General features: G+C 38.7%; 3 protein-coding genes and 1 pseudogene across 4 annotated transcripts; 2 read left to right on the top strand and 2 right to left on the bottom strand.

Moving 5' to 3' along the window:
* The first annotated feature begins 153 nt into the window (after positions 1-153).
* LOC120288338 lies at positions 154-872 on the top strand (annotated as a pseudogene).
* A 1,015-nt stretch (positions 873-1,887) lies between these two features.
* On the bottom strand, positions 1,888-10,614 carry LOC104418265 (asparagine synthetase [glutamine-hydrolyzing] 2). Its single transcript, XM_039302225.1, has 15 exons — positions 10,434-10,614; positions 9,965-10,103; positions 9,268-9,363; positions 8,763-8,904; positions 8,433-8,528; positions 7,928-8,022; positions 6,496-6,657; positions 5,587-5,667; positions 5,277-5,498; positions 5,011-5,145; positions 4,503-4,583; positions 4,234-4,320; positions 3,899-4,006; positions 2,891-3,185; positions 1,888-2,145 (listed from the first exon to the last, which is right to left on the bottom strand). The coding sequence occupies exons 1-14, from the start codon at positions 10,511-10,513 to the stop codon at positions 2,952-2,954; spliced, it is 1,758 nt and encodes a 585-aa protein (XP_039158159.1). The 5' UTR covers positions 10,514-10,614; the 3' UTR covers positions 1,888-2,145; positions 2,891-2,951.
* A 3,739-nt stretch (positions 10,615-14,353) lies between these two features.
* On the top strand, positions 14,354-15,136 carry LOC104418266. Its single transcript, XM_010029549.3, has one exon. The coding sequence runs from the start codon at positions 14,475-14,477 to the stop codon at positions 14,970-14,972; it is 498 nt and encodes a 165-aa protein (XP_010027851.3). The 5' UTR covers positions 14,354-14,474; the 3' UTR covers positions 14,973-15,136.
* A 704-nt stretch (positions 15,137-15,840) lies between these two features.
* LOC104418267 (BTB/POZ domain-containing protein DOT3) lies at positions 15,841-20,390 on the bottom strand. 2 transcript variants are annotated; one of them, XM_018862229.2, is made up of 7 exons: positions 20,132-20,390; positions 19,966-20,035; positions 18,370-19,256; positions 18,163-18,271; positions 18,013-18,090; positions 17,808-17,936; positions 15,841-16,521 (listed from the first exon to the last, which is right to left on the bottom strand). In XM_018862229.2, exons 1-7 carry the CDS (start codon positions 20,290-20,292, stop codon positions 16,153-16,155), a joined length of 1,803 nt encoding a protein of 600 aa, XP_018717774.2. In that variant the 5' UTR covers positions 20,293-20,390; the 3' UTR covers positions 15,841-16,152. The 2 variants fall into 2 exon arrangements, with proteins under 2 accessions (XP_018717774.2, XP_010027852.2); XM_010029550.3 differs by having other exon boundaries at positions 18,013-18,271; positions 20,132-20,389.

The following is a 20,390-nucleotide window of genomic DNA, read 5'->3' on the forward strand; positions in this document are numbered from 1 at the left end:
AGGCATCGAGGAGACTAGGCCATTTAATACTCCATTGTCTCTAAATGGGTTCTCAGTTATGGAGTTAAAGAAAAATGAAGTATGATTAGCCATCCACCACCGCTTATATAAACCCTACAATGACCTCCCACTTTTTCACTCGAACTTCAACTCTCTCTCTCTCTCTCTCTCTCTCTCAAGAATCGATCTTGCTCTCTGAGAAATGGGTGCTTCCACACCACCTTCTTCCTTTAGCTGCGAAATCAGAATCGCTGAAGCCAAGAACATGGACCTTGTCCAGCCCTCGGACGCGGTCTTTGTCAGGCTCTACCTCTCTGCAGGAACAGCAACCAAAAGATTCAGCTAAACACGCGGGAGCTTCCGTCGCCATCGAGCTCCGGCTTGCGTTGGAACGAGTCCTTCTCCTTGGAATGCACCGGGAGTGAGGACTCCATGAAATCCCTGAGCCAAGCAAGCGTCGTCTTCGAGCTCCGGACGCGGAGCAGATCCTCCATCCTCGGTCCCATTGGACGCCGATCCAAAGTCGTGGGCAGGGCCGAAGTTCCATGGAAAACCGTCCTGGAGTCTCCAGGAATGGAGGTGGAGACGTGGGCGAGGATGGCTCCGCCGTCAAGAAGACGTCTTTCCGAGGACGGGAAGCCTCCGTCGGTGAGGATAGCGATGAGGTTGAGGGCTGCAGACATGGCGGACGTGGACGAGAGGAAGAGAACGAGAGAAGCGAGGTTGAAGAAGACGGAGGAATGCGAATGCGATGGCTGTGGCCTCGGCTTTTGCAGTCGGGAAGATTACGATGTATTTGCATTAGCGGCTGCTTTCGAGGCCTTTTAGGTGGTTCATACACTTGGTTGAAAAATTATCATGGAATTTATTGATTTTTAGTGCTTTTTTATTCCATTTTTGTCGATTTTAATTCTTCGAATTTGGTGAATTCCTAGTCCTATGGTTGATTACCTGTGAAATTGCACATACAAAAATATGATGGCTCCTCAAAATTACAGAAAAGTTCCTGGCAATTCGATTGTGTGCTTTTTTTTTTTCAAGTGTACTAACAAAATGAGCAAGATTTACGTTGCATTACAACAAAGGAATAGCATCTGCGTATGCATAAAAGCAAATGTCATTGTGATTGTTGTATAAAGCATTTTAACCAACCTTTATAAGGTTGGCAGATGATTCATTTGTCTTATTAGCGAAAAGAGTAAAAGGTATTGGAAATTCATTTAGAGAAATGTCGAAAATACAGGGGAAAATAGGGTTCCTTTCGAAGTATGTTAATCAAATTATATTTTTGGCAAAATCAATTGAGTTGAATAACCAAATATAGTCCATTTACGCTCAATTACTCAACCAACTCTCCAAGTTTTTGGACCATATGTATATGACATTCTTCCTTCTTTAGCTTCGACGATGAAGAAACCTCCAGGCTGTCAAGTTTTAAGTAGCAAAATCTTTTCCTGCCGAAACTGAGATACAAACTGTGCGTGAACAATAGAAGACACATGAATCCTAAGAACCCGGCACTCGCATTTTACAAATGTTCGTGATTACGATCATTAAGATCGACCATCAGACAGGCAGAATTCAACCAAAGATCGCTGGACCTCGGACAAGCTGATCGATTGTTTGCCATCTCAGCTACAAAGAGATTCGCCTGCCCTCGAGGTAAGAAAAATCTAAAAAAATCTATCAGCACAATTTCACTTTCGCTGAGACGTTGCCAATGGATTTTTACCCTTTTCGAATCCACCTACCAGACTTTATCGCCACGCTCTAGAATCTGGTCGTTTATAGCGAAATCGACCAACTCTGCAACCTTTCTAACAAGTGCTTACTAATTATCAAGAAGAAATGGCACATGTCTAAGGAAAAGTTTGATACGATTGTGCATATTCACGGGCATGAACATCAAAGCAAAATGAAAAATAGGACGTAACTTCATTTATTCCACTAGAACTTTCAGCAAATTCTGCCAACCCTATGAGAACATAATCAAAAGGAGACTACGAAACCAAGCAACTAAACCAGGAAAAAGCCAGATAGAGCATAATAAAGCTACTGCATCTACATATACAATCAACTCTCTGTTACAATAGATAAAAGGAATTCCAAGATGTGACCGCATATGCCTCTCCACGCTATTAAAATCTGGAGAAGATCAAAATAAACACTCATCAGAACACATCAACAGCCGTGAACAGCAGAGAGATACCATTGTAAAAATCTGATAATTAATGATTCACGCCATAGGATTCAAATCAATTCATGTGGTGCATGCCAAAATAATGTGATTCAGATATCCATTCAATTCATTTCATGATTTAACCACGATGCACCATTCCATCCAATTCAAATAAATTCCTAGCATGATTTGGCACAAGTCAAACAACGTAAAAAGAACCTAAAGTGCATGATTCTACATTCAAATTGAGCCATGAATGAAATTCAAGCAAGTCAAGCTGGATGGTACACTAGAACATGTGCAATATTCCCATAACTCTTCCTATATTGAGGCAACTATTCTCTCTTGTCTTATTAACCACAAATACCTTTATAGTCAACCTCAAGAGAATTTTCAAAGATTGAAAGACAAAGTAAGCTCCAGAGGTCTAAGCTTCGGAATCAATTGGTTAGCACAAGAAACCAAAACAACTATATCCCTATGATTAAGCATGATGAAAACACACATGAACAAAATTCAAAAGGAGTTCAACATCACATAGAGATAAATACACCAACATCCAAAAGAAAATAACCTAGATATCAATGAAGATTAATGCTTCATTTTTCATTGATTTTAGATCTTCTTCCCAGATCTTAGATATGTCCCCATCATTGCAAGTTACTGCTTCTATTGAATTCAACCCCACATTCAAAAAAAAAAGCTTCATACCTATTCGTCATTCAGCTATGATTGTAAATCCTCCCAGAACTCCAAATGGGCCAAATCCCAATCAAGCAACCGTAGTAGTATTCTCTACAAGGACTTCTTGTTGTTTGTGAGAGGGACCATTAGTTGTGCCAGCATTCTTAGATTCTGCTCCTTCCTCGTATGCAGCTTCATGGACACCAAGGGCCGCGCGACCAGATGGATCAAGATTCTTTGACCATGCTGCGTCCCACTCAACTGCTTTTGCAGTACTGCAAGCCACACTAGGACCCCCAGGAACGGTAGATCTTGCAGCATTCTGCTCAGAAGCAGAGATAATCAGTTGATCTTTAGGATAAGCTGAGTAAAGAAAGCAATAAATTGAAAATGCAGAGATCTGTCAAGCAAGTCTGACCCACTTTTCAACATAACTCACCTTGCTAAAAGGAAATTCCAACCCCATAAGCATGGAATATGATTTTTGTCCTAATGACTGCTATTCTAGAAAAGAGTATTATCAATGACGAATAGGCTACCTTCATATCATGTAGTCATTCACTGAAAAGCGGATCTATGGATGGACTCATCATCACAGTTCGTTAATTTCCATGGATGCAAAAGTTAGGTCCAGAAGAGAAAGCTTCAGAGCGAACATCTGGTTTCTCTAGTCACTTAAATCCAGATTCACACTCATTGGAATACAAGAGTAGGAGAAATCCCTATGGAGGACAATTTTAAGGATTTTTTGTGTGAGAAGTCCAACATATCCAAATTACATCACTTCTTGTTCCATGGTAAGCTATGCTGATTACCATATAGCTTCCAAAGGACCCTATATGACAGCACTATAAGCAGCGACTTGAAAAAGTAGAAAAACCCAAAATAAAAAAAAATAAAAAAAAATTGACAGTTGTGAGGGGACCCCATATAACCCTCATAGACAATCACTATAATTCCAGACCAGCATGCTCTGTGAGAGAGAGAGAGTCCAACTAACATACCAACCACTATTAAAGAAAACACAAAACTCACCTTAGGAAAGAATTTTTCAAAGATAGCTCTATAGTAATATGCCTCTTTGGTTGTAGGAGTGTTTTCCGGATAGACAAAACTTGCATTCATTAACATTGCATCAGTAACCTGGCAAGGGTTGATTAAAACATAAAATTTGTGAGAAATAAGCATAACTAGTGTTCTCAGATTCATGGAATAGATCCATTCAAACCAATACAATCGACATACATTGTATATATACTAATGTATACTTCAACACCACTATTGTACATTCTAAAACCCATACTCATCGTACTTTACAAAAGCATCTAGGAGTGAACTTATAACTAGAAGAAGCGTATATGACGTCATACTTGCTTATTAGCATGGTCCTTCAAGCCATCAATCCAACTGTATCCCACTCCATCACTAAATTGTTCCTTCTGCCTGTACAGTATATGCTGGAACCAAAATAAACCACGTGAATATGGATTGACAACAGAAAATCTCAACCGAAACTGAAACATGAGATAATGTATCCTTTAGATAATTATCCAGACATATGTAGATGTCTGAGCATGTGGGTCAAATGACAGTATGCAGGTGACTGGTCAGCTGTTCAAACAAAGAGAGAGCTTCATACCTTTGGTAGATAAGGCTTCTGATCATCATCAAATGCATTGCGTAGGATCCACTTCTCAATCCTCCCAAGATCAGGTCTCACCTACATTCAGCAGGATTAGTAAAGCCATCAGGTTTAACACAAACTTCATAAAACAGATCCCCACATTGATTCTAATCGATTAACAACAACCTCCAACCCTCCAACATTTATTCCAAAAGACCAGACAGCCCATTAGGCAAGTTCTGAATAGAATTTGATGCTCTCTATCGTGCACTTAAAAAAAAAAAATCCTGGGGGGGGTGGGTGGAGATGGCAACAAAAAGGAGAATACATGGAAAGAAGAGAAGAAATCTGCTACACTCCAAATCTCCTTAAGTGAGAAACTGATCATGACACAAAATTGCAGTCGCCATAAACTAACCATGCAGCCAACCACTCAGTTTCTTTTATATTCCAATCACAGGTAAGTTCCAAGCTTTCTCTAATTATATGTGGAAAGTACATTGACAGAGTCGAAGTTACCCACCATTTTCCATTCAGGATCTATACTCATTGCTACGTCTAAGAATTCTTTATCCAGAAAAGGCACACGAGCCTCAACACCCCAAGCTGAAGTTGATTTGTTGGCCCTCAAGCAGTCATAAAGATGAAGAGCTTTGATCTGTTAAAAACAAAAAAGTGAACAATGACTGTATTATCAGCGGAACTCAGTGCAAGAGAGCTATAGTATCCCCTCTCAAGTTAGCCATGCAAAAAGGAGATGTGGACATCCCCTTCAGACAATTAAAATACCTTTCTACAAGTTTCTTCGTGAAGCTCCTTCTTGTTAGGTGCCTTGTGGAAATATAAGTAACCTCCAAATATTTCATCTGAACCTTCCCCTGAAATCACCATCTTCACTCCCAAAGACTTAATTTTTCGAGAAATCAGGAACATTGGAGTGCTCGCCCTAACAGTAGTCACATCATATGTTTCAATATGATATATAACTTCCTCGAGTGCATCTATGCCTTCCTGGTTTAAGGAAAAAGAAACTATCAATACGTATTAATAACTATAAAAATAAATATGCATCTTCTCTTAGCTAGAAAGAAAAATAAACCTGAACGGTGAAGTGAAATTCATGGTGACGAGTTCCAAGATAATCTGCTACCTCTCTTGCAGCTTTTAGATCGGGAGAACCCTGGCCAACAGGTTAAAGAAGAATAAGAACAAAATAGATCATAACAAAGATTCACTGACATCAACATCAGAATCATGACTGTATATGTTGCACAAACGATAGAAACAACAGTTCTGTACTCCTATCAGTTGACTATAATGAATTAACAAATTATATTCAAAGATATAAAGGTCCTAAACCATTAAAGTTGGCAAACGTTAATCTATAACCCAAGATGTATTCTTCAATCCGGCAAATTCCTCACAAAGCCAAATCGACAATGCAGATGAAATCCTTTTCTTTAACTTTTCCTCCTTTTATGTCCATAATCAATTGTACTATGTTCCAAGTAACAGTCAACAACTTCAGCCATAATTTTCCAATCTTAATGGCTAAGCCAAATGTAACCAATCTCTGTAACTGATGTCTGCAATTATTATAATGTGATTCTTTTGCCTCAAGATTTTTTTGTCCTACCTTAAGAGAAAAGATTATCAGTCTTATAATGGAGCCACTGTTCCTTTTTTCTAGACCACTATCCGCCTATCAATATAATACATGATAATTATTTATTAAAAGATAACATTTCCCAAAATTTACAACATTTCGTACTCCATAGGCTAATGGCACTGTAATTTTCTCAGCAGTAACCTTTTAACATCAAAATAAGTAAGTACTTATAGCATAGCTATTAGAGGCCAATATATGAATATCTGCTAAGGAAAGCATATCACAATAAAACCCAGTTAAAATTACCCAAAATGGCACTTTATTCGAAAGCTTCATCAGCAATTGGAACACTTAAGGAAATTATTAAGCATGAGATCACAAGAAAAGTCATGGAAACACCTTCAAACCAATGCAAAAGGTGTGTAACTTTGAGCCCCACTGACACGCAGCTTCAGAGTCCGCCAAATGGCGAGAAGCTACAGAAGCAACCAAAGATGAGTCCAGACCTCCAGACAGAAGAACACCAAACGGTACATCAGTCATTAGTCTCTTGGTGACAGCCTGCATAAGATGACAAGCAAAACGAGCAAAACCGCTCGAGATATTAAACACTTTAGAAATTACTCAAGACAATCCAAATGTAGTGAGGTTTAGCAATCGTTCAAAAGATTTTCCACAAACTTCTCGATATAACCCGCTGGAAAACGTTCAGGATAATTGAAATAATTGTCTATTCTTTACTGAGATTAGTGAAAAACCAGGACATTGCTCCTTTTTACACGACAGGACATGTTAGTATCTGACTTTGATCCTCTATTTTTAGGCTAGACGGCACTTCTTGTTGTTGTTCTTCTAATTTGAATGCTATGCTGTGGGTTTTCTTCTGGCTTGAGTGATGGAGAAGCTAACTTTGGCATGTGCTTCTAACAAGTAGAACTTCTAACTCAGCTTACCAAACTAATTCTAAATTGTCATTGCAAATGCAATACCACCCGATATTGACTGAAGCATCTCACCAAGAGTTCCAACAGGGTTTCTCGACTTCTTTAGTTAATCTATTCCTCCAAATTAAGCTTCATTCAGCATCTTTCTACATTAATTCAGTAGCACCTCTCTCAAAACTTAGTCACTAAAACCAGATGATCGTCAAATCTGATAATAAGCGGGTCACTACCTTCTGGTTTCCCTCTCACCACCCCCTCCCCTTTTTTGTTGTTCTAAGTGGCACATTCAAAAATTGGAAGTGGCACAATGGAAATATAGGTGATCCCGATGCCCGATCAGTAGAATCAGAAATTACCCTGTTCGGAGCTCTGCTGTGGCTGACCAAGCTGGCAGCTCTCTAATAAAGACATATGGTATGTCCAATTGAAGAAGCTCATATTGTAACATAACTAAACCCATATACACGTGACAATCACCATCACTACACCATATTGTGTAATGGTATTTATATTAACTTTTTATAATTTGCATTGAGAAACAGAGAGGAAACATGCCCACAAGTTCCACTGAATTTTAAAAATATTACTCCAGGCAACGTAAATAATATGATCATCCATGGTCATAGATACTGACATACACGAGAAGCATGTGACAACAGGCATCAGAAACAATTAATGTACCTTTACTGTCATATATCACTACCAAAGCATCAGCTAGAAGTGATATATGACTGGACCGTTCAACAGACATAACTACAGCCAAAAAATAAATAAGACTACTTTGTAGATAAAGTTCCTTTGAGATATCAAGCATCAACAGGAAAAGGACTTTCAGAATGTTTTTCTTTATAATCAGGAACACTAGATGAAGAGAAATCCAAAAGTACCTTCTCAAAAGCTGCACGAAGAACAAGGGGATCGTAGGGACCAGAAGGTATTTGCTCTGTGTACCATGGAGGGTTATACCACCTTCTAAGACCACCTGCAAAATCGCCACTTAGATTGGACAGAAAAAATTGTAATAAAAACATTACAACTACCTTAAAAGAGTAATTTAGAAAGTACAAGATTGATACAGATGATCAAATTTCAAGGATTAGTTTTCACAACTGCATCTTTGCATATTAAAACTGACTCAAGGCCTTGATATCTAATTACTCACCTCATCTAGATGAGTTAACAATAGCAAGAAACTTGATAATCAAACATAAAAAAAAGCTTTCCATTCCATTCAGAATACTTAATCTACAGAGGGTTTTCATATTTAAGCCCTGGGAATTCTATACACTGCAGAGAAAAAAAAAAATTTACAAGGACCCCCTAAAATCAGATAACATATACCTATAAGCTGAATAAACCTAACCAACAAGAAAAGTAATACATGACCCGAACCTTGTTTGCTAGAGTATATATGGCCTGGAAGGAAAGACACAAATCTTTCACAGTCATCGCTCAAAGCTTTCATTTCTGAGGCAAACCAGACTGATCCTGCAAAGATGCTTAAAGCATAATTATTCTAGAAATCACTGGTACTTGTCCAATAAAGCCAAAAGCTAGAAACATGTGAAATTGAAGCATTAGCTAAGAATTTGCTAATACATTCCTAAAGTTCTTTGAATCTGTAATACCTAGAAGGAAATTATCTCATTTCATATGGCCATAAGATGTTCATCTTTTAATAGTTCCCCATTAAAGTATGCACATCCCAGTCAAAGCACATACCATCAAGTCCCCAACCCACGTAAAGTGGTGTTATTCCAATGGCATCCCGGGCTGCAATAAAGCTGTTGTCACGGGTGTCATGAAGTACAAAGGAGAACATGCCATCCAACATATCCACAAACTCTTCTCCATATTCTTCATACTACAAAAGGAGGAAGAAGAAAATATTTATATTCAAATTATTAAACAGTCTATAGAAAAGCCAAGAGGAAAATCTGGCTCCAAAGCAGATCAATTTGGTCCTTCATGCGCCATTACAAAGTTAAAGTATCCAGAAGAATCCACTGAGTACATACATTTAGAATAAGATTCCAAGAAACTTCAAATCCAGATTAACTATGTTCAACCTACAAAGAAGAATCGAGGGAACAAACCCAATGGCTGGGCACACATCTATTTCAAAAAGCCATTTGAGCAATTGTAACTTGGAATATAGTACAACATGCTGGTCCTCCTTAAAGAATCAAAACCACCATAATTACCAAAGAATTCCTCAGTCACTTACCAGATGAGCAATGACTTCACAGTCACTTCCAGTGCGGAACTGATGATTCTTCAGCTTTTCTCTCAATGCTTTATGGTTGTAGATCTCCCCATTAACCTGAAATGTTTACCTCTATCAGTCATTTCTACAATTCCAAGATGATTTAGCACGAGAAACGTTAAACAGAAGAAGATTCGTCAACGAATGTGAACTCCCTCTAGCAAGATGTTCTATGGAAAAAGAAAAACTAGAAGCAACAGCACAATGTTAAAACGGACAAATGCAGAAGCAAAAGCTTGTGCAATAAAGACAGGAACAGATGGTCAATATATTTGATGAAGAGACACATTGAACCGATCCTCGACATGAAGCTAAAGTTAGAAATATTTATTATGTGTAAAAAAAAGCAGGGAAATTAAGAACAACCATCCAACGTTCATTATCACCCGTCGGCAAAAATTTCCTTGGCACCATCAGAACGAGAGTAAAAAGCAGACACCATGGCAAACAAAAACCATACATTGAGTCATAGTAGACTAAAAGAAGAATTCCAATGCATTTGCTTTCATTCTACCTTGAAACTTGCTAAGGCCGTTCTAACACGTCGAAGAGCAATTTAAACGCATTTGCTCTCATCCTAGCGCTAGTAACCAAATCGACATTCCTCCTCAACTGATTAACTAGATAAAGACAATCATCCCCACAAACAAAACCGTACCGTGACGACAACAGTCTTATCCTCGTTGTAAAGGGGCTGATCTCCGGAAGTGGGATCCACGATGGCCAACCGCTGGTGCGCAAGGTAGCAATCCCCATTGCAGTGCAGCCCGCTCCAATCAGGACCTCTATGCCGCAGCCTACACACGCCATTTCAACCCGACAGAACGAGCCAATTAATCAAAAAAATTCTACCCACATTCCAGAGATTCCAATCCGAAAGCAGAGTAAACCATCTCCACCCAAAAAAGGATGCTTTTATCAATCATGCTCCAGAAAAAAAAAAACAAAGGGTTAAAACGCTTAAATACGAGCGAGTTCGTGATTCGACGGAGATGGGTAATGGGTAAAGCAGCTAAAGCAGCAAAAAACAGAGCTTGTGCCAAAACCGAGACGAATTCAACCGCAATGGCAGCGCCATCGCCAGAGCGAACCGAACGGAAACCGAACCGAAACGAAACGAAACGAACCTGCGGGAGAGCTCGATGATGCGCGAGCGCTTGGCCTGCGAGGTGTCAATGCAACCGAAGACGGCGAGTATTCCGCACATGGCGTCTCCCTCTCTCTCTCTCTCTCTCTCTCTCTCTCTCTAGATTGCAGAGGAGGAAGAAGGAGGAGAAGGTGGCGATGGAGGAGGCTGGCTGAGGTGGATGCGTTTGCCTTTTCTTCCTTATATAAATATAGATTCGATCAGGGCCGTTAGATTCCGACAACTTTTCAAAGATTCTCAATCTCTCTTTCTGTCATCATTACTAGGGTTTTGCAGAAATCCAGTCGAGCAGACCCCTTGCTTTAGATTCAGTCACGTCTGTAATAGTAACATGGGAAAATGACATAAGATTTTTGAATTTTGACCGAATATATAACGTCATTTCTAAATTTTTAATTTACTTGAGCCAATTCCTGAACTTTTGCTACATATTAATTTAGCCTCCAAACTATATAAAATGTTTAATGTTATCATTGAATTTGAACTAACGAAAAGACAACATATAGGTCAAGAACTATATAATATGTATTAAGTCTATGGACTAAATCAAACAAATTAAAATTTAAAGATTTCATTACACATTGAACTGAAGTTCAAGAAATATAATGATTATAATATATATTTGGCCAAATTTCAGAAACCATGTATTATTATTCCTAATAAGATTATGGCCAGCAATTTATCCCATGCTTGGTGCACCTCATTTCACCAACCCTATGGTGTCAAGCTTAAATGGATCAAGTTCGGGCTTGTTCGAGTAGCATAATGCTTTATGTGTTTTCGTGTAGTTTAGTGTTCATTTTGTGGATATCTACATTGATAATCACTTGAACGTTTTTCAAGATCAAAAGTAAATATTGACCATGGCGTTTTAGGAAAATCAATCAATTACAATGGAGGAGGAGGCATAATATGAATATCTATGTATACTATTCCCCAATATGAATATTCATATAGGAAAATGAAAAGAAATCTCTTCTAAAAAAAGATTGATATATAATGTATTTTCTAGTATATTGTGTATTTCCCAATATAAGTATAGTTACCATGCGTATGCAATAGTCTTTTTAGTTATACCAAAGTGACATGACATGATTCCTCTCGCATTCCAAGTAAGGTGATACTTAATATATCTTGTAGATTTCATTCTTTTTCCAATAGCTTTTGGATTTAATTATTTTTGTCAAACATTTATGGATTGAATTTCACTTTTTTATTTTATTTTATTTTTATCATTTAATCTATATCTTGCGACTCCCACATTTTGACAAATATCAAACCTTGAAAGCTTGAAACCTTCACAAAATATGTTTTTTTTTTCTTAATGATAATGTTTTAGAGTTTCAATTGCATTTTAATTTTCGAGGAGAAAGTAAAAGTTGCATTTTGCTCTCTTTTCCTAAGAGAAAAACAAACACGCCCTTATTCGTCCGGAACGCTCATCGATTAGGGTTGGAAAAGATAGTTTTCAAAAAGACAGGAATTCAAAGTCTATGGGCAAATAACATGACCACATACATCTCATTCTCATTAAATGTTTCTCAACTACATCAACTTGGAATTCGCTTCCTTAATTACATAATTTATTTTCTTTTATCTTTCTTTGTTATTTTTTTTTCCAATTTTGGCTTGATCATGTACAGCCATCAATTTGGTAACGAAAAAGAAAAGAGGAGATGAGTACCTCTGATTTGCTCAATTTATTTCTTACCGAAAGTCTTGGACAAGCCAAATAAATGCTACAAATGAAGATATTCGATTACTACGATGTCATCTCACCGAATTGATTGCATGACTATTCAAAAGAAAACCCTAATTTGTGCTTCCTTTGAAATGATCATTTTATCTATTTCTTCAAAAGCATAAAATCGTTAATTTATGAGTTAATACTATGAAAAATCACAAACTGATATATCCATGATAAATTCATTCAAAATTATATATTTTTTTTTTGCCACTAAAAATCATAAACCAGTATACATTTGGCAATTTTACCTTTTATTAATTTTCGTTAAATTTACTGCTAAATTGCTGAGTTAGCTAACACGTGACAATCTAGTTTTGGGTTTTAGGTTTTACATTTTGTTTGTCACATGTGTTGCGATTTGTGATTTTTCATGATATTAATCAAACTAATGAAATTAATGAAAGATAAATTTATCATAAATATTAGAGTTTTTTATTGTTAAAAAATGATTTTGGGTTAAATTTGTCAAATGTGTATTGGTTTTGAATTTTTTTATGATTAAAAATTAATTTTAAATAAATTTATTATAAATATATCAGCTTGAGATTATTTGTGCTATTAACCCTTAATTAATTAAATATGAGTCAAGAATACCTTTAAAAATTATTATTATTATTATTTTTATTTTTTTTTTTTTTTGGTGTTGGAGTCCCCCGAAAAAAAAATCAAAAAAAAAAAAATTCAAAAGCAATTCTACCATCCACGCTGCAACGGCCGGTGGTTTTAAAAATTGTTATTGATCAGTAATTAGAACCCCCAAAAAAAAAAAATCAGCTCGGTAATTTTTTTAAACAAAGAAAAAGAAGAGGCTTGGCTTTTTCTGACCTATCGCTGCGAGATTTGATGGCGGATCCAGACCTCGAGTTTTGAGCGCAAACTGCATCGGCAAAAGCGCAGCAGATGTCTTTGACCTCTTCTGATCCTGATTCCTGCGCTTCACCTACCCTCCCCACGCGCAGCCCCGCACGGAGACCCCGCTGAAATTAATATTTTATTTACCTGTAAATTGTCACATTTTAATATGAATTAATGCCACGAAAAAATTACGACAATACTGATACATTATTAAATTTATTTTAAATTAATTTTTTTTTATCGTTAAAAGTTTCCAATCACCCCCTTAGTTTCCATTAAATTTATTATCAAAATGCTGACACACCATAGTTGATAAATATATTAATTTAGGATAATTCTGCTTATCATATGTGTATTAATTTATGATTTTTATGTGATATTAATTCAATTTAACAAAAATTAACGAAATGCAAATTAGTTGTAAATGAATTGCTTTGGTATTTTTTATGGTAAAAAAATTAATTTGGATTAAATTTGTTATAAACATATCAATTTAGGTTTTTCGTGATTAAAAAATTAGTATGACATATATTTGTTACGGGTTTACTTGTAAAATATAGAAACTCAAAAACTGATAAATCTATGTCACGTTAACGTGCCACATTTACCCCTAAATCAAAGTAAATCTAAGATTTTTTTGGGTAAATGTGACACCGATGCCCCATTTTTGAGTAAATGTGGCATTAACGTACAATTTTTGGTGTTTTTGTGATACGAAAATTAGTTTAGAGTATTTCAACAAAAAAGAAAATTAGTTTAGAGTAATGTAAATATTGAGTGAGGGATTTTAGTGATATAACTTTTATTTTTGTTAAGTATTAATGGTTTTTTGGGAAATTTTCTTTAAATATGACTAATCCGTATTTTATAATTACACAACTTGCTCACATAATTACAAAAAATTCCCCTATCAATGCCATTTCGTACTCATCAGAATTTCTAACTTTTGCCTAAGTTTGGAAAAGTCAAATGGTAGACTAATTATCTTACTTTTACCAAAAAAAAAATAAAAATTGGCAGACTAAGAATTTGACCGAAGCACTAACTTAAACTTTACGACTACAACCAGTTGGGCTGGGGCCCCGGGGGGCGGGGTGGGGGCGAGAATGGGCCTGGCTGGTCGGGCATTTACCGAATCTTCAACCTGGACAGAAACAAGGCCCACTTGACCCGGACCCATTATGGAAACAACATCATGGGCCCTCAGACTCATGGCCCAATGCGGTACAAGCCCGGCCCATCTATCCCCTCCACGCCATCGTCATCGTCTTCGTCATGCTCAAAAACCCTCAGCGCAGCTCCGCTTCTCTTGCAGAACTTCGAAGTCCGAGGAACGGGAACTCGCTCCATCCTCAAAATCCACTCTGCCCAGCAAGCTGCGAAGCTCGAGCGGCCAAACCAAGAGCGACCCAAGAGAGAATGGGCAGCAGACTGGGGCGACGGGTCGTCCACTTCGCGAACCTGCCCATCAAGCTCCTGATGCCGACCTCCTTCACCAACATCACCGAGATCGCGCTCAAGACCATCCCGTCGGCATCCAAGATCGAGATCAAGCGCGTCCTCGAGTCCCTCTACGGCTTCGAGGTCGACAAGGTCCGGACCCTCAACATGGAGGGCAAGAAGAAGAAGCGGGGCGGGCTGCTGGTCGCGAAGCCCGACTACAAGAAGGCCTACGTCACGCTCCGGAGCCCGCTCTCGGTCTCCCCGGACCTGTTCCCGATCCGGGTCGTCGAGGAGGACAGGCGGAGCGCGAACAAGAAGGGCGGGTCGAGCATGGTCGAGGAAGGCGAGAGGAAGAGGCACTGGCTGGACGGGGAGGAACGGGAGAGGAGGAAGCGGGAGAAGGAGTTTGGGGAGAGGGTCAGAGGAGGGAATGGTGCCAAGTTCCCTTGGAGTTTCATGAAGTCTGGTAGGTAGAAGTGTTTTTTTTTTTTTTTGGGGGGTTGGGATTTTCTTGGGAGTTTTTCCAGGTGTTGTGGTTAGTAGTGTAACCATCAGTTTACAACATAACTTGGTGGCATTTGGTACTTATAATAATCTCTTCTTCCATTCAATGATATATTTTGAATCATTGTTGCCAACTCTTCTTTATCCTGGTGACTGTGGGATGTCTACATTTTGTGATACAAACTTTGGGATGGTCATGGAGAGCAGATAAGATGGTTGAATTCATGTTCTGTTGGCTCTCACCATCATTCTTTGTTGTCTGATTGTATGTGAAGCTTGTTGGAGCCTATAGATGAAAGTTGTTTCTCTGCATATTGGGATGTTTAGCTTCAAAAGGGCCTCTCTTATTCGCTCATACCAATTTAGCTTGTTATGCGGCTGAGATGTTACTTGATTTTGCTTTCTTCTCCCTACGTGTGGAACCTACCAGATTTAGGAGAAAACTTGTTCTCACTGGATGGTTTTGGCTGGTTCACTGCAGTTTAGTACTGGTTATTTTGTCTTGATGAAGTTTGGAGGATGGTTTAGGCTTCATCTATTCTTGCTCCCCCCTTCTCTTCTCAAAAAAAGAAAAAAAGAAAATAAAAAGAAGATATTAGATATCTATCGTCTTTGGTCTCATCTGCATCTGGCATGCTTCTTCATTTAGTTTGTTGCAGTCTGTGACATATTGGCATGCAACATTCAAGTTTAGGATATACACATTGCAATGCTGGAGCTTTCTTTGCTAGCCTTTGCATTTTTGCATTACGTCAGGTTGAGGAATTTGTGCATGTATGACTTTTGTCAAAGCTGGCTTTGCAGTTGATAAAGTTGTTAATTTATTATGTCCTTCAGATTCATCCATATGTACTCATGGTTACTTTTTATTAATAGCATCTACATAGGCAATGCAAGTCTCAATGTGGTTCTAAGATCAGAGATCAAGTTGGTGGTGTAGGCTGAGGATTCTGTGCACTGTGCTTTCACTGATAGAAGTACCTAGAAGTAGGAATACAAAAAATGAAGAAAAAAAGCTCTGTAGAAGGTGTTGTACAGTTATGCATTACTGAAGCGAAAAGAAATTGCCCATGGTGGAATTCCACATGTTTATGCTGGATAGTTTGCTGGTCATTGCGTTTTAGCACAGCTTGTTTGTTCGTCTAGAGAACTAAGACATGGATGACCTTCTGAGGCTGCCTCTGCACCTCCTAGCTGGACTAGGTCTATTCTCTCCATCTCCAATTCCATCCCCTTCTTGTTTTGCATGAAAAGAGTTCTTTATCTTTCTCCAGCCCGAACTCCAAGGGTATCCATTCCTTTGCTTGTTGTTGAGCTTATCATATTCTTGTTGAAGCTCATTGTAATCATTTTGTAGCTCTGCCATTTTGGCTTTGACGTTCTCAAGTTCTGCTCGAAGAATTTTGATCTCTATCTCAGTTGACGGCTGGTTTTCCTCTTGTTCGGAGTTGTTGCCACTTTGCTCTTGCTCCTTTCCTTGCACTGCTTCTCTCATCTTGAGTTGCTCGGAAAACAGGACCTGTATCACATGCTTTTTCTTAGTTGAGAAATTTTAGAATGAAAATAAAATTGTGAGTGCCAAGGCTTGGTTGTGGTCTTTGCAGAATATCTATCCTTCTATCCTTCTTCATCACGGTCTTGCTGGATGTCTATTCTTCCTCATGAGTAATCCATGTTCTAGGTAATTCATTCCCAAAGTAACATTGACCATCAGATAATTGGAATTCGGTATTTGCATAGCTTCGATTGGTATCCTTAAGTTTAACATCACCTTTTAGTATGATTAGGAGGCAATCCTTTTGGGCATTTTTCCTGAAATTGTATAAGGCTTGCCAAGGTTTGGTTAGTGATATGACACTTGCCCATGACAAAGATGATGGTAAATATATATTGTATTGTTAGCTACATAATCATACAACTAGGATGTTAAAGATTTTTATAATGATGACTTTATTTCATGGTCAACTAATTTTGCGCGTTGATGTAATTCAAAAACTCTGAAAGGGGTGGGGGTGGGGGTGGGAAAGGGTGTGAGTTAGTAACAATCTTTGTATTACTTGTAGGCCCTTCTAGGGCATGGTTGCTTGCTTTGGATATTTTGTGTTGTATATCTGATAAATTTCTTCATACTTGATTGATAGATGAAATTTATTTTCCGAATTATCTCTTTAACTAGGTTTTAAGATTTTGGTCAAAATGGTCAGTATATGTGTGGGGTTCAGTTTACTAAGTGGTTAATCTCTGCCTTGAGAGCAAAATTTCTGATGACTATTTATTTTCTGTAGACATGTTTTTTAATTTGAACTGCAATTTTCTTTTCTTCCTCCACGGTTTCTATCGTGGCTCCTAATTTTTTCTGTTCAATGAAAAGATGCATGTGCTATTGTTTTTGCCTCGAGCCTTTGGAGTTGTGAAGACAGCTTGAGTTTGGTGAAAATCTGACAATATTCCTGTTTCCTGGATGGTAGATCAAGTTTCTAGAAATCGGCACATTCATCAAAAGTTCTATGCTTGTTTACAGGGTCATGTATTCTGGTTTTTCGCAATGTGGTGATAAGGATCTCTTGACCATATATGAGTTGAGACCCATATTTTATGTTAGTGATGACTTAATTGCCATAATCTCATCTGTTCCTCTCAGTTTGCTTCTATGGAGATGTGATCTACGGAAGCTAGGAGAAGCTAAATTGGTTTAGATGAGTTTTATCTGGTTGGAGGGCAGAGATGGAGCCTAGCTATCCTTCATAATTTAATTTTGGCAGCAAATTGTAGTACTGAGCCCAGGATTTCACAACGAGTATTTACCTGCATGACTGTTCTCATGGGCAACCTTTCATTTTGTGCTGCGTGGTTGCATGCATCAAGCGAGAGTTTTGCACAATTCATTATCTTGCATAGCCTTCTGCGGTCATGCTCAGATAATGTAGGATGGCTCTGCAAATTGAATACAACTATTAGGTTTGAGTCCCTTAAGAAAGTACAAAAACTAGAAATGAGACTTAGCTATGACCTTAAGATAGATATCAATGGCCCTGTAAAGTCCGTCATCGCAAGTGCGGGCGCTCTCTGGCAATGATTCAGCCAAAACCTGAAACTCGGTGACTGAGAGGTTAGGATCTCTTGCGATCTCGGCCAGGTAATTGTCTAATAGCTTACTGACGTTGAATTTCCCTGACTTGCGTGGCTGTTGTTGCTGTTGCTCGTGCATCAAGAAATATTCCAGGATGCGTTGCACCACATCTATGTCATGCATTGTGCATTCGGGAGAACTGTGCTTGACAATAAAAATGGTTGAGAGGAGAAAATTAAAAATTGTTCAATCGTGAATTGAAGTTTCAGGATGGCAAAAGGATTTTATGATACTAACTTTGATTGATCAGCGCTCTTATAATTAGGGATCAATAAGTCCTGCACCGTGGCCTCTTGCAGCATCATCCCGATTCGCTTTTCAAGCTCTGAAACTAAAGCTGGCGTGACAGAATAGAGGATGGCCATCTTTAACATCTTTAACAAGAACTTGCATGAAACTGCTTCTTGCTGAGGTGGTATAAGGCTAATGATGCTTTCAATGATTGTCCTTTGCTCCTTGCTGTTCCCGAAAACTCCTCTGTCCTTCCGACTAATAACACTAAACTGTAGCTCATTTTTGCTATACCCATAACCTCTCAGTCCTTCAGATTCAGTATCCATACCCACCACACGCCTTTCTGCATAATGCACAATAAATTTGCCTATAGTCTCTGGTTTGGTTCCTTTTGCCCTTATTGCTGTCATAATCCTCACGAAGTGATTGATGCGAAGCGTCGCCACTTCATCGAACCACGGGCCTTCTTTATTGACTGCTTCTCCAGTCGATTGGCAGTCTTTGAAAGCTTTCCAAGCTATCGAGTCGCAGCATCTTCGGACCATCTGGATATTTTCAGCCCATGGTGATAGAGCTTCGCATGTTTTGAGAACAATGATGGTGTCCCTCCAGGAAGAGAGGACCACAAATGTGAGGAAGGCTTCTGTCTTTGATATAAGATTCCCATCTTCCACCTCTTCCGTCATTTCTAGATATTCTGATGCACATCTTAGTTGAGCTATGTTCTTGGGACTGAAATCTATTGGGAGGCCATAGCAGAATCTTAGTATGACATGGAAAGTTTCTGATCCTCCAGGAAAGTTTTCGAGCTTGCAATTGTACCCAGAATTTGATATTGAGGGTTGAATGTCTAGTCGGCGTATGTATCCACACTTTGATATGAAGGGATACTGTTGCAGGCAAGGGGAAGACAAGGAGGTTAGATGACTGTTGGTGAATGAACATGCGGATATTGATCTTACTATCAAGAAAGTGAAGCTTGATTTGGTGGATATGATTGCCTGATCATGTTAACTACTTTAATTGTTAAGTTGAGAATAAACCCAAATGGAGTACTTAAAAGTTATTAGCTACTATCCCCGTTTGGATTGCTTATTCCTTAAGCTTTAGTGCTTTATTGGGAAGGAAGAGGACTGAGACACCGTCTCGAAGAAAAAGGTTCTCTGTCTGAGTGAGCTCCTTCCTCAGAGAAGATATGACTATGAGTTGGTGGTTGCACCACTACAGCTGCAGAATTTACCGGACTAGAAGGGATGGTGATTCATTTTCAGTATAAAGAGAATGGTTATTGGACAATGTTGGAGGACATAATCTCAATAAACGTATGAAGTTCATAACTCAGGAAGAAAGAATGTCGCTGAACACCATTCTGAACATACGAGATGGCAGTTATCTTTGTGTTAGAAGAGAGTCCGTTGGAGCTGACGATGAACTCGAGGATGATCTGTTCCCAGTTCAATTGTGGCTGAGAAGGGATCTGATTTTGGACCAGTGAAGAGGGTGCTTGAAAATTCTAGCTGATATATCTCAGAACCTCTAGGGGAATCTGGTTTGTCTGATGTTGACATGAAAATTAAGGTGCTTGTCTAGAGTCATTACCTTGTGGACATTGAACGTCACGTCGTCTACTTGAATGAAGAGATCTGCTGGGATAGGAGAAGCAGCTATCCTGCATCATGCCAAGGGGAGAAAGTACCATCAATATACATGAAAGGTCAAAAAAACTTGGGGCTAACTTCATGAATCATGTAAAATCGGCTAGTACCATGGAAGTTTTTCGTCATGGAAGCAATCGGCTATGGTGACGAGCTTGGAAGGAAGCCTGAGGCTCTGTTCACGGACTTGATCGATGCCATCAGAATCACTGGCCGGGCTCTGTGGAGTGGCTGGGAAATTTTTCTTCATTTTGAGTGGCTGTGGCTCCATGCGAATTGCCTCGGCCAAGCGGCTTGCACTGCATGATATAGGGGATTGGGGGAGGTCCCTTAATTAAATGCATGAGAAGTGAGTCTGTGGTGGTTAGC

This window comes from Eucalyptus grandis, chromosome 9, assembly GCF_016545825.1.
Source record: "Eucalyptus grandis isolate ANBG69807.140 chromosome 9, ASM1654582v1, whole genome shotgun sequence".
NCBI lineage: Eukaryota > Viridiplantae > Streptophyta > Magnoliopsida > Myrtales > Myrtaceae > Eucalyptus > Eucalyptus grandis.